At 39.9% G+C, this 14,803-nt stretch overlaps 1 protein-coding gene across 3 annotated transcripts in view; it reads left to right on the forward strand.

The window, feature by feature from the left end:
* Positions 1 to 14,803, forward strand: part of cenpe (centromere protein E) — a 54,331-nt gene that overhangs the window by 37,508 nt on the left and 2,020 nt on the right. For all 3 annotated transcript variants that reach the window (XM_061877151.1, XM_061877154.1, XM_061877152.1), the window contains exons 41-52: positions 92 to 187; positions 318 to 395; positions 3,725 to 3,850; positions 4,996 to 5,187; positions 5,273 to 5,473; positions 5,580 to 5,792; positions 6,652 to 6,807; positions 9,395 to 9,559; positions 9,661 to 9,755; positions 10,480 to 10,580; positions 13,464 to 13,620; positions 13,734 to 14,053. In XM_061877151.1, coding sequence (XP_061733135.1) covers positions 92 to 187; positions 318 to 395; positions 3,725 to 3,850; positions 4,996 to 5,187; positions 5,273 to 5,473; positions 5,580 to 5,792; positions 6,652 to 6,807; positions 9,395 to 9,559; positions 9,661 to 9,755; positions 10,480 to 10,580; positions 13,464 to 13,620; positions 13,734 to 14,053 — 1,900 coding nt within the window. The remainder of the gene's footprint in view (positions 1 to 91; positions 188 to 317; positions 396 to 3,724; positions 3,851 to 4,995; positions 5,188 to 5,272; positions 5,474 to 5,579; positions 5,793 to 6,651; positions 6,808 to 9,394; positions 9,560 to 9,660; positions 9,756 to 10,479; positions 10,581 to 13,463; positions 13,621 to 13,733; positions 14,054 to 14,803) is intronic.

Below are 14,803 nucleotides of genomic sequence, written 5' to 3' on the forward strand. Positions count from 1 at the left end.
TGTATATGTATCTTTGAGATATATATATATATATATATATATATATATATATATATATATTCATATGAGAATACATGATTTTGCTCCTCAGATTTCTACCATCCAGAATAAGATGAGTGATCAAAATCAGTTAAGCTTGCAGCAGCAGTCAGAGTCAAGAGAACGAGAGGCTGGCCTTCAACAAGAGGTATGAGTTATTCATTTACTTTTGAAGATGATGGGATTGTGACAGATTAGAGAGAGCAAAGCCTGCAAGAAGACATTTTTTGTCTTTTAAACACAACATATATCTTACACAAACTGTTTTTTGTCTTCAGGTACAGCAATTAGAGGAGCAGCTGAATACATTAAAAAGGCAAAGTGAGAATCATGCGGCGTCTGCAACCTTGCAGCAGGTTTGTCACCCAAGAGCAGGGAATTCCCCAGATTGCCAATATACTGTAACTGTTGTGATGGAGACTCGGCTAGGGACTTTGTCAATTTGTCACCATTTTATTTGCATATTTGATGCATATATTTAGTCTAAAAAGGCTAAAAAAAGTACATTTAAAACAAATATGTTATTAATTAGTATTAACCTTTTTTTTTTTTCCTAATGGTTTGGATTTTTCTCTCTATTACGGTTTATTGTAAATTCTAACACATGCTGCACTTTGAGTCTTAAGTTTCTAGAGACTTCGCCAAACCTTTTTAGTGACTTTAAAAAAAAAAAAAAAAGTAACCAGCAAAAAATGGAGCGTCTTTTTCTCGTGTTATTGGGAGACTGAACTAGTATTTAGACTCTTTACTTATGTCGCTTAATGTCTGCAACAAGCCGGATGTGACACTTGGTTCGCGCTGCTGCTCCAGCTCGACAATCTCTCCTTGTTAGACCTCTTAATATTTGCATATCGCACAATTTGTAGATCAATGTCGGCGGGTATATCTCGGTTATATTCAAGAACATCCACATCAAAGACATGCTGCCTCTGCTCCAGACATTTGCATGCATCTTGCTTACGTCTTCATAACAACTTGTTACGGTCATCCTGTTTCAGTTATGAAAGTCTCAAGAGTTTTTGGTGCCTTTTTAGTCAATAGTGCACAAATAATTTGCTTTATACAACCAATCATATACTATAAGTGGAAAAGCCCTCATTTTTAAAGGCCTACTGAAATTAGATTTTCTTATTCAAACGGGGATAGCATTTCCATTCTATGTGTCATACTTGATCATTTCGCGATATTGCCATATTTTTGCTGAAAGCATTTAGTAGAGAACATCGACGATCAAGTTAGCAACTTTTGGTCGCTAATAAAAAAGCCTTGCCTGTTCCGGAAGTAGCAGACGATGTGCGTGTGACGTCACTGGTTGTAGAGCTCCTCACATCGTTTAAAATCATGGCCACCAGCAGCTAGAGTGATTCGGACAGAGTAAGCGACAATTTCCCCATTAATTTGAGAGAGGATGAAAGATTTGTGGATGAGGATATTGAGAGTGAAAGGACTAGAGGGAAAAAAAAGGCGAGGGCAGTGGGAGCGATTCAAATGTTCTTAGACACATTTACTAGGATAAATCTGGAAAATCCCTTATCTGCTTATTGTGTTACTAGTGTTTTAGTGAGATTATATAGTCATACGTGAAAGTCGTAGGGGTGTGGTGACCGCTAGTGTCTCTGAGGGAAGCCATGGAGGAGCCAAGAAAGTCGCAGCTCCCTCTTTGACAGCTGCAGGAGGAACGACACAAGCTCCGCTCATGTTTACGATAAGAGCAGACTTAATATCACAATTTTCTCATCAAAACCTGCCTGTTGACATGTGGTAGAGAACCATGTTGGCTTGACCGCTCTGTTCCATATTAAAGCTTCACAACAAACACCTGCTGTGTTTGTGTTGCTACAGCCGGCTGCAATACACCGCTTTCTTCCAACATCTTTCTTCTTTGTAGTCTCCATTATTAATTCAACAAATTGCAAAAGATTTAGCTACACAGATGTCCAGAATACTGTGTAATTATGCGATTAAAAAGACTACTTTTAGCCGTGATCAGTGCTGGGAGAACATGTCCGCTACCACCGGTGACATCACGCGACGTTTTCAACAGGATATCCATCCATCCATCCATTTTCTACCGCTTATTCCCTTTTTTGGGGTCGCGGGGGGCGCTGGCGCCTATCTCAGCTTACCTCGCGTGAAATTTTAGAATTGCAATTTAGTTAACTAAACCGGCCATATTGGCATGTGTTGCAAAGTTAAGATTTCATCATTGATGTATAAACTATCAGACTGCTTGCGGGGGCATAATGACAAAATCATCAAATCTGCATTATGGGCTGAAACATTGTCAAAACGAGTAAAATAAAACACATTTTTATACTTCAAATTCACTTTTCTCCAAGTGCTTTTTTAGTTGGGTGAGGGGCCCACTGCCACATTCTGTTGTTCAAGAACAATGTGCTTGCATGTGAGACATTGTTTGAGTGTTACTCTCTCGTAAGTAGGCTTAGTGTGTTAATATTGCCTACATTTGTTTGTGGCGGGCTGCCCAGCAAATGAATGAATGGGAAACAGTCTTAGTGGGAACTTTTCTAAAGTTGGAGATATTTAGTTAGCTAACTTACATCAAGTGATAGTTTCACTGAGCTGTTATCTTTTTTTTATTGTGAAAATAAAAGAACTACAAGGAAGTTCAAGCTTGGCAAATGGAATGATTACAGATCTTCCCTTTTTCTTTTTTTCCCAAACCAAACTGGCGTATTTTTCGGATTATAAATCGCAGTTTTTTTTCATAGTTTGGCCGGGGGTGTGACTTACACTCTGGAGATAATTGTGTGTGATTTTAACACTTTACTGTAAAATATCAAATATTATTTATCTCATTCACATAAGAGGCTAGCCGTATATCAGCAATCGTCTCACACACACACACACACACGTCAACCAATAAAAATTGGGCGGGTCAGGGCAGAAGTGCATTATGAAAATAAAAAGGATGCTACCTGCTATTTCCGTACCTATGAAAATTGATAATTTCAACATTGGCGGTAACTTATAACAACTGAATTGATTTAACGTGGACCCTGACTTAAACAAGTTGAAAAACGTATTGGGGTGTTACCATTTAGTGGTCATTTGTAGGAAATATGTACTGTACTGTGCAGTCTACTACTAAAAGTTTCAATCAATCAAAGGCTGAACCAAAATGGCACCGAAAAGGAAATCATATACTGCAAGTTTCAAGCTAGAAGTAGTGAAATACGCAGCAGAAAACTGCAATCAAGCAACAAAGAAATGATGTTAGTTATTTGAATGACTCTTAGCATAATATTTAGGTTAACATAGCAGGCACCTTCTCAGTTGGTTATTTATGCCTCATATAACGTACACTTATTCAACCTGTTGTTCGCTATTCTTTATTTTAAATTGCCTTTCAATTGTCTATTCTTGGTGTTTGGTTTAATCAAATAAATTTCCCTAAAATGCGACGTATACTCAATCGTGACTTGTGGTTTTGTTCCTTCTTTATTATGCATTTTCGGCCGGTGTGACTTTTACTCCGGCGCGACTTATACTCCGAAAAATAAGGTGCTCGTTTCACCCTTGTAAAATTCATGCAAAGTAGTATACAGGTATATCCACTGAGCAGAGTATTTATTTAATCATGAAAGTAATGTTTTATAAACGTCTATATATCCTGCCTTCGTTGACAAACATGGTTCTTCAGTTATCTTTTTCACCTTTTCAGTTGCCCAATGAAGATGAGACATCCGTCTTTGGGAGCAATGAGAAACTTGGTCGTTTTGTACAGAACATAGCCGATGCCAAAGGGAGTGAATCCTCAGAGATTCAAGACCCAACTGTAGAACTTCAGGTAACAGCCACCCTCTATTTACAATGGATTTAAATACCCAACTTTTTGTGTTTTTTTTTTTGTTGTTTTTGTTTTATTCTGAAACTCACTAATCATGCTCACACGCTTTGAAATTAAACCATGAGAGGGCGGCCGCGGTTGGTTTCAAATTGATGTTTATATAGTCCCCCATAACTACAGCAGCTGATTGAGCGGACTGATCTGTGCGGTGTGGGGAGCTTGCATGAGAAGTGCTGTTCTGAACACTTGTTTATAATTGAAAGAGCATGTTTTGTCTCTTTTGAGCTGCTTTCCCATCTGAAACCATCAGTAGCTTCTCCATACTTTAATGGTGAAAAATGTCCACCGTTTTTGCTGGCACAAAAGCTGTCTCCTGCTTCATGTGGTGCCAACTAGCATGGCTACTCTCAAACTGACTTGCCAAGTAGACCACACAGTCAGTCCTGTAATTATTTCTTCAATTCAATGATATAACCCACTTCCCAGCACTGTCCTTTTACACTACTTTTTGTTTCCATGGTTTGAAAACATGGTTAAGTCAATCTGTAGCTATAAACTAGTGCTAACAAGGAAGACCAGATGTTTTGAGGTGGATCTTACATGCTTCATTTGACATTTACTACACCCATTCGTGGAATATTTGTTGGTCCAATTATTCTTGCAACTTGCAGCATAACAAAAAGTTGAGAGATGGTTTGTTTTCAAAATTCTTGTAAGTTGACCATATGAGTAGTTTTCTTTAGTAAACTTCCTTGTGGAATTGATTTGTGTGTTGTAGTAACTGAAATCTGCAATGTTTAGCCTCGCTAAATAGTATTAATAAACTGGATACATCTGTCGTAGGCTGCATATTCCATGTCGCGAAAACTAAATGCCGGCAAGTAGCATTAAAAGAATTGCAGACATGACTTACAAACTACAGCAAAATGTGTCTTGTAACATGAGATCACCTGCAAGTACATTTCTTAATAGAGAGAGTAAAAAGGATTGAGCCGCATTAAAGTCTGTCAAATACGTTACTTACTCCTGGGTGCTTAGTGCTTCATCTTGATTTAGCATTTACTTTTACATCCCAACGAAACTGTACTTTTCTGTGATGCCCAACAGTAATTCTTGAATACCAACTCAAATGTTGTCGTTTACAGAAGTCATTTGGGAGATTGCTGAAAATCCTGGACGGCTGCGCCTTACTTGACTCCACAGCAAATAAAGACTTAGATGAGGATGATTATCTAAGCAATGCTGAGTCGATCACCTTGCCTCAAGCTACATTGGAAGCCCACAACACCGTCTGTCATTTGGGAACAGAGTCTTTGAACATTCTGGGACATATTGGTGTAAACAAGCCGACATACTTTCCATCAATTTCATCTTTTACTAAAAGTCAGATATTTAGAGAAAATCTGTAATTTTCTTTTCCAGGATGCTCTCGGAGAAAAAGCCAAGATGTACAAGAATCTGTTTGAGGGGTTAATCAAGAAGGATCTGTTTGAGTTTGAGGACTGGTGCCAAAAGCTGTGCAAAGTACAGGTGCCCACAAACTCCGTTCAAGACCAGAACAGTTTTTCTGAGCAGGAGCGCAGAACCAAAGAGCTGTTGTGGAAAAGACATTTTTACCTGCAGGTGAGCACCGCTTCTGGGCCCTACAACAAAATCACTATTCAATATGCATTTGAAGTATATGACAGGAGGACGGCTCGCTATTTTTTTCTTTTTTTTTTTTTTACAGAAAATGGAGATTGTTTGTAAGAAGCTTCTCGCACGCTTGAGTTCTTGTGGTGGTGTTCTGTCAGCTGACATTAAAGGAAGGAGTAACTTCGAAGAGCAGTTTGAGGCTGGGATGAACAGCGTGCCGGTGGTCCCCAGCAGGCTGGACACTTTGCTGAGCTTAGAGGTGGAACGCAGATCTGAAGTGATCCAAAGCAAGAAGATGATTTTACAGGTGTGCTTGACGAACCCTCTAACTTTTCTGTGTTACCTAAATTAGTGAGAATTAACCCGCTTTCCACTGAGCAAACTTCAGCAACTTTTCTGTTACTCTGAGTTAAGAAAAACAAAACTTGCTGCTTTTACTCTAAAATTGCCTTGGTGATTAAAGAAAACACCAAAAACTTACCCGCAGCTCCAAACTTTAGCTCAAAATTACCAGACACATTGAGGCTCTGTTTCAGAATCCAATACATTTTTTGAGGTGCATGCCGTGCTGAAAAGATTGTGATTTATTTTTATCATGTTGGGGAAAAGCTGCCGTGTATGTGTGTGAAAAGATTGGGATTGATTTCTTTTGTGTGTGTGTGTGTGTGTGTGTGTGTGTGTGTGTGTGTGTGTGTGCATACATACTGTAGATGTATACATATGTATAGGTTTGCATATGTATGTTTAATAAAATGCTTTCCGAAACCTTCAAGTCAAATATAAATAAGGCAACAGGAGAAGTATCCAGCACTTCTCTTTTCTACAGCAAATATGTACAGCAAATATGAGCATTTATATTTACAATATGATGTGCCTGAGTGGCTGGACAGGACGGATTGAAACAAATTGATTGTTTTTTCATTGATTTAAGGATTACGATTAATCTGAAAATTGATTTATATTGACACCACTAAAATGTATGTATGTATGTATATATGTGGCCCTCAATGTAAACAATTTTGACACCTCTTTAGTCAAGATTAATGTTGATTTCTGTCCTACCTTTTTAAAAAGACTTAACGGAGTGCAAAATACTTTAACGATCCACAAGGGAAATTGTTATGAACTTTTAAATGTTCTGAACCAACTTTTTCTGACCCCTGCAGGGCATCATGGATGATGACAAAGATTTGAGGTGGGAATTACGGCAGCTTGACTTTCAAGTTGACTGTTATTTGGGACAACAAAGAAACAAGCATTCTTACTGGTCTCAAGACTACAGACTCATTCTTGAGCTGGAAGAATCAAGGGAAGAAGTCAAAGTAAGTCTGTTCATATTGCAGTATGAAGTCAGCTGTTTTAAGAGACACTCTTTAGTTTCTTTGACCTCCTGGTGAAATATGTACAGCATTACACGTGAAAGTAAATACAAGACATAACTACTGAGTTGAATTATTAGTTGCAAGTTACTTCACGAAGAATGAAGGTAGTAGGGAGTAAAGTATAAACATGTCACTTAAAATAATGCTTAGTGTCGAATAAATTCAGTGAAATCAAACCGCAGCATGTGTCAAGGGTGTTAGGCGACTATCTACGTACAAAAAAGCGACTATAATCATTGAGAGGTCTGCTAAGTCTACTTCAGTGGCCTAGTGCAGTGCTTCTCAAATGGGGGTATGTGTACCCCTGGGGGCACTTGAAGGTATGCCAAGGGGTACGTGGGATTTTTTTTTTTTTTTAAATATTCTAAAAATAGCAACAATTCAGAAATCCTTTATAAATATATTTATTGAATAATACTTCAACAAAATATGAATGTAAGTTCATGAACTGTGAAAAGAAATACAACAACGCAATATTCAGTGTTGACAGCTAGATTTTTTGTGGACATGTTCCATAAATATTGATTGATTTTTTTTTTTGCTAATAAATGTTTAGAAGTAAGTTGATGGATCTCTATTACAATCCCCAAAGAGGACACTTTAAGTTGATGATTACTTCTATGTGTAGAAATCTGCATTTAGAATTGAATCACTTGTTTATTTTTCAAAAAGTTTTTTGTTATTTTGATCTTTTTTTCCAAATAGTTGAAGAAAGACCACTACAAATGAGCAATATTTTGCACTGTTATACAATTTAATAAATCAGAAACTGATGACATAGTGCTGTATTTTACTTCTTTATCTCTTTTTTTCAACCAAAAAATGCTTTGCTCTCATTAAGGGGTACTTGAATTAAAAAAATGTTTACAGGGGGTACATCACTGAAAAAAGGTGGAGAGCTAGTGGTTAGAGTGTCCGTCCTGAGATCGGTAGGTTGTGATTTCCAACCCCGGCCGAGTCATACCAAAGACTATAAAAATGGGACCCTTTACCTCCCTGCTTGGCACTCAGCATCAGGGGTTGGAATTGGGGGTTAAATCACCAAAAATTATTCCCGGGCGTGGCCACCACTGCTGCTCACTGCTCCCTTCACCTCCCAGGGAGTGATTAAGGGGATGGGTCGAATGCAGAGGACAAATTTCCCGTCCAAAGGCAAAACCTAGTAACTCACTTCTAGCTGATTTTGAGAAAACAAAGGAAAACCAATTTATCTTGATGCTGTCTTACAAAGTCATCAAACGTATAGATTTTTTCTTGAGCTTTCATTTTCTTGCCGATTTGAGCCATGGATTGAATCTGCTCTCAGGAACGTGTGCCCTTTCTCCAGATATTTTATCACAATCTCGGGTGGGCCCCGCACATTGGGCAAGAGCCGTGTACTGTGTCCAGTTTTTATTTGGACCTCCACAGTTATCTGCCCAAAAGAGTATGCAAGTGGAAGAATCAAGAACAATACATTTAATGAAGGTGCTTGCAACGTCCTGGGCCAATCTAACAAATATCCCCTCGTGCCATAATATCACATAATCAGGTTGCATGTCGGCCCCCATTCCTGCAAATGTCTCATTAAAGACAATAAGGCGACTGACAAAGAAGCTTCGATTGGTCCCTTGAGATACTAGGTTTTTCTGTTGTATGTACGCGGTTATGTGGTAGTTGCTAGGTCCTGCCATGCGCGCAACAGCTTACTTACGGAACAAATTACAATATGGCATACAATAACGTAAAGCATATCACTGAGGAACTCCAAAATTATCAGCTCGGTTTTGACCAAAATTGAGTTACTGGGTTTTGCCTTTGGACGGGAGAGCAGACATCAGAAGTGGTTACATCCTTCCTGGTCTTGCAGAGTTTGCGAAGTTGAACTGGTGGTTTGACACTTTTTTTTTTGTAGATATTAAATGGTAACACCCCAATAAGTTTTTCAAGTTGTTTAAGTCGGGGTCTACATTAATGGTACAAATATATACTATCAGCATAATACAGTCATCACACAAGTTAATCATCAGAGTATATACATTGAATTATTTACATTTACAATCCGGAGGGTGTGATGTGGAGGGGATTGCGGCGGGGGGGTTAGGTTTGATATTATTGATGACTGAAGTGCTGATATCAACCAGAGAAATGGACATTGAAACAGTGTAGGTCTGACTTGGTAGGATATGTACAGTAAGCAGTGAACATAGTGAGCTCAGAAAGCATGAGAACAAGTATATAAATTTGATTTACAATCCGGGGAGGTGGGATGTGGTGGGGGGAAGGTGTTAGTCTAGGGTTGCAGTTGCCTGGAGGTGTGCTTTTGAAGGAGGGTAGAGATGCACTTTCTTTTACACCAGTTGGGAGTGCATTCCATATTGATGTGGCATAGGAGCAAGAGTTAAGACCTTTGGGGTAGAAAAGCGCTATACAAGGACAACCCATTTCCCACTTTGTTAGATGGGAATCTGGGTATAACCTGGTTTGTGGAGCTCCCCCTGGTGTTGTGGTCATGGTGCTCATTTGGTGATGTTTCAATTTCTATTAGGAATTGCGTGTGAAGAATGAGGCCCAGCTTAAAGCCAACAACCGTGATTCCAGCCATGAAATGGCCTTTCAGCAACTTCAGACACAAATGCTAAGTATCCAGGCTCAAGTTGAGGAGAAAGAAAACTCAATTCATATACTAAACGACCGACTGCACAAGGCTGAGGTTGGTCCGAACATCTTTTTTTTTTTTTTTTTTTTTTACCTTACTGAGATTTTTTTTGTCATCAAAAATGTTACAATTGTATTCACGTTTTCCTGGTGTAGAAAAATGCTTCTGCTGCTCAGCTGGAGAAAGTTTTTGCAAAACTGCGCAGGATGGAAATGGAAATGAGCTCAGCATCTGACCGACATCAAACAGAGTAAGGACCCTTTTTTTTTTTTGTCTGACTGTCTTCACCATACTTGCCAACCTTGAGACCTCCGAATTTGGGAGATGGGAGGGGGTGTTTTGGGGTAGCGGCAGGTGTATGTATTTTCAAGAATTTTGTGTCTGTGTAATCCGTTCATGAATGAGTATATTCGTTCAATGGAGAAGTCTCGACAACATTTGCAGGCAGCATTCCCCTTCGAGCTGTCCTGGATGAACTGAAATAATTTTTTCCAATCTTTTTGGAACTTTCAAGAGTACTTCTTCTTACTCGTTGTCGCCATGTCTCTTCTTCGTTCTTCTGCTTCGTCTGTTATGTTTATGGACATTACTACTTGCCGTAGTTTTTAAGCAGTGCATGATGGGAATCTGGATGTTGTGTGTCAGTGTATTAATGTGCCGGCTGAGAAATAGCTCCATGCCTGCCTGCTTTATGGGTTGTAGATAAACCTATGGATAATGGAGACAGGTGAGAGAGGGTGCTAAAGGCAGTGCCTTCAAGGCACGCCCCCAATATTGTTGTCTAGGTGGAATTCAGGAGAATGGTTGCCCTGGGAGATTTTCAGGAGGGGCACTGAAATTCGGGAGTCTCCCGGGAAAATCGGGAGGGTTGGCAAGTATGGTCTTCACCAGAACATTTGAGTGTTCCAATGAAAAGCCGTGTAAAACCATAACCTCTCTGTTAACATTTTTATCCACATATTTGTGTGCCACAGGATCCAGAAGATGACAGTGGTTCTGCATGAGAAGGATAGGTCTGTGAGGAGGCTGAAGGAAACACTCAGGACATTGCAGCAGCAGCAAGGAGAGCAGTCATGTAAGGAGCTGATAACTCTGCAGTCGACACCATTTAACACAACACTGTGTTCCAGCCTGACATTAACATTTAAAAAAAACTGATTTTCAATTTATAGTTTAGTTGCTATGATTGTTGACCGCCATCAAATGTGTCCTATCCTGAGCATATCAGGTGCTTATAAAAATATTATATCCCAGTTTTTTTTTTTATTAGGGCCCGAGCAGCGGAGCAAGCGCTGCAAGGGCCCTATTATAATTGTTATGGGGTTTTTTTTTTCAACACGTTTGGATGCCTTTTTGAGGCCCTTAACATGCATGATAGTCTCCATATTTTGCAGGCACTCCAGGTATGGTGAACATTTTTATATTTTGGGGGGGTCTCGAAAGAGAAATTTCAAAATTGGCCCTTGAGCGCCATTTTCAAATTTACTGATAATTAACCCCTTTTACCAGTTAGACTTATCTACACTAGACTCGCAGGAGACGTTTATCATGACGGGACGCACACAAAAGTGACAGGAACCTATACAAAAGTTTAAGCAACTGTTATGTAAAAGAAAAAGGGGAAGGATTAAATAAGTTCTGCTTCTTCCTACTCCTATTAGAACATGTTTAAAATAGAAACTGGAAATTGTGATGTTTCATGTTGTATGCTTGCATGTTCGAAATAAACTCAAACTTTATTAATAGATTACAAACCAGCGTTTTTGCAATATGCGCGGAGAGTGGCCAGCTTTCCTTGGTAGTCTTTTGGCAGTTGCTGTGAAACAGTAGTTAGGTGTGCGGGTGGAGGGATTATGTCATTTCATAAACCGGAAGCACCACCTTTTAAATTAATTTAAGTTCACTTGCTAGCGCTGCTGCCTTCATTGTGGACCCCGACTTAAACAAGTTGAAAAACTTATTGGGGTGTTACCATTTAGTGGTCAATTGTACGGAATATGTACTGTACTGTGCAATCTACTAATACAAGTATCAATCAATTCAAATAGTGATTGTACTGACACTTCTACTTGTTGCTTTCTGTTCAACAACCCACTGTTCGAGTTTGTCCTCCAACTGTAGCCATCTTGCTTTGTTCCCTCGGAAAATGTTTAGTTTTCTTTACTTGGCTCAGGTCATCTTGCTGCTTCGTCCACTTCTGCACCATTGATTTGTTTATGTTAAATTCTCTGGCTGCTGCTCTATCCCCGTCTTCTACTGCGTGACTGATCGCCTTGAGTTTAAATCCTGCATCGTAAGCGTGTCTCTTAATAGGAGCCATTTAGGGGTCTTTACATAAACACACAAATGGAAATGAAACTGCACGCCTCGCACAATCATATATCCCAGCATGCACCACCCGCTTCTCTTACGGGGGACGGCGTGGCGAAGTTGGTAGAGTGGCTGTGCCAGCAATCTGAGGGTTACTGGTTCAATCCCCACCTTCTACCATCCGCGTCACGTCCGTTGTGTCCTTGGGCAAGACACTTCACCCTTGCTCCTGATGGGTCCTGGTGAGCGCCTTGCATGGCAGCTCCTGCCGTCAGTGTGTGAATGTGGAAATACTGTCAAAGCGCTTTGGGCTCCTTTTAAAAAGGGGATAGAAAAGCACTGTAAAATTACAACCCATTTACGGGGTAAAATTAAGTCGGCGGCTGCTTACCGTAGTTGCGAGACCTGTTGCGGCTCAATATTGGTCCATATATAAGGCGCACCGGATTATAAGGTGCACTGTCTGCTTTTGAGAAAATTGGAGGTTTTTAGGTGCACCTTTTATAATGCGGAAAATACGGTACATGAGTCTTATCAGTTGCAAATGTAGGATATAGGGTCCCTTTGTACAATACTAATATTGAATTAGGGCTGGGCGATATGGCCTTTTTTTAATATCTCTATTTTTAGGCCATGTCACGATACACCATATGTATCTCGATATTTTGCTTTGGCCTTGAATGAAGACTTGATGCATATAATCACAGCAGTATGATGATTCTGTGTCTACATTCAAACATTCTTCTTCATACTGCATTAATATATGCTACTTTTAAACTTTCATGCAGAGAAGGAAATCACAACTAGGTCAATTGACCAAAAGTGTATTTATTAAGAAGTGGCACAAACATTCATGTCATTTCCAAAACAAAGTGCAAGATTGTCAGACATTTTAAGCGTCAAATAAAAATTAGCTACATAATAGGAAATCAAATAGTGTTTGTCCTTTGCTATGTGGTAGGTTGCTACGGACGTTATTAAATTCTGTTGCTGACAATTTTTTTCATACGGTGTTGATCTGGAAATGTTTGCCTCTGCATTTTGATGGTGTGGGCGTGTGGCACCGAACGGAGATGTTGACATTCTCTAGAAGGTGACTTTTCAAATGTAGCTACATATTAGCAGTAATGCTACTTTTTGTAGCAACGCTTTTGCCCCACACTTGACAAATTACGCTTGTCTGTTGGACATATTCCCACTTGAAGCCAAACCACCGCCAGACGATGGACCCCCTGCTGTTTTCCTTGGGAATGAATTCTTCCTTCATTCGCACCTTCTTTCTCTCGTGTTACTATTCGCACGGCTCTGCTAGCATCACAGCTAACGTTGCCCATGCTGCTACCTATCTGCTCCGCGAGGGCGTATACGTATGCTGTGACTTATGTAAGAAGGTGCGCTTGCGAGGGGCGTTTACGTATGTGTCGTGTGTAAGGTGTGCTTGTCTGTGAGAAGCTGACACAGGAAAGAGTGAGAAGAGTCTGTAATGCAATGCACACAGCTAGAAGCCACTGCCTGAGAACATATACTCTAATTTCACTATATAGTCATTATCTATATTGCACAGAGACAAACCCACGATGTATCACCCAGCCCTATATTGAACAGTCAATAACTTGGGTATGCTCTAAAAACTTTTTAACATCTTCAGTCCTGCAGGGTGAGGATCTGCATGAGCGACTGGCTAACCCGCGAGGTTTGGTTGTCAAGAGCAGTCTTGTGCTGGAAAAGACCAAACTGGAGGAGGAAAAGGCCAAACTGCAGGAGGAAGTCAAACAGCTGCATCTCAAAATCACAAATTTAGACAAGTATGACGAAATTGCATGAAATAAGAGCTTTGTGTATATTTATGTGACACGCTCATGTCAGTCTTTTTGGGTTTCCATCTTGACGGGCACTCTGGTTTCTTGTTCAATCCCAGGTTGGTTTCCAGCCACGAGGCAGAGATCACAAAGTGGAAGAACAGAGCGTTGAAACTGAAGGTGAAGACCAAAGAGGACGCGGATAGGTCTTCACAGCCTTATCCTCAAACCAAGCCTGGACACACTCTGTCTTCTCCTACCTGCTTCCTCGGCTCACCTAGGAAAAAGTACACCTCGACGCACCTGTTTAATTCCCCAAAGAGCTCACTGCTTGACTCCCCGAAAAGCAGCTTTTTTGATCGTCCTGAAAATTCCCAACTGCTGTTGAATACCTGTACCAAGAACTTCTTTGATAACTCCAGCCTTGGTATCCTTCCAGGTAAGCTCCATCTATAAAACTGTTTTACTAGTGTTAGGGCTGCACGATTAATCAACATGGAGGTTTTAATTAGTGCGATAAGTAACCCCAAAAGGATGGGGGGGGGGGGGTTTCCTTCACCATCACCAGCATTTGAGTGACAGCCATGTTTTCCAGAACTGTTGAGCCTCACATTTGTTCATCTCTCGCTTCAAACAGGGAAAAAGACATCTCACTCTGTGCGTCGCTCTCAGCACCTCAGCCTGTTAATTTAAAAGTAGAATTAACTGAACGCAGTGAGCCCTCTTTTGTAAGGTTAAATTAAATTACGCATTATAGATCTTGCGTTCAATGTTGGTACAAGGAGCCATGAATAAAAAGCTAAACAACGGGCTACTTAACCCCAAGCGTGGAGTAGGGCTGGGCGATATGGCCTTTTATTAATATTTCGATATTTTTAGGCCATGTCACAATACATATCTCAATATTAAACACTTGACACATATAATCACAGCAGTATGATGATTTTGTGTCTACATTCAAATATTCTTGTTCATACTGCATTCATATGTTACTTAAACTTTCAAGCAGAGGGAAATCACATCTAAGTCAATTGACCAAAACTGTATTTATTAAACCTTTATTAAGCAGTGGCACAAACATTCATGTCAATTCCAAAACAGAAAGTGCAAGATTGTCAGACATTTTAAAACAATCTGAGTGCACTTTTGTGCATGTCGCTAAGATGACATATCAAAACACAAAATTAAA

Source organism: Nerophis ophidion, linkage group LG17 (assembly GCF_033978795.1).
Source record: "Nerophis ophidion isolate RoL-2023_Sa linkage group LG17, RoL_Noph_v1.0, whole genome shotgun sequence".
Lineage (NCBI taxonomy): Eukaryota > Metazoa > Chordata > Actinopteri > Syngnathiformes > Syngnathidae > Nerophis > Nerophis ophidion.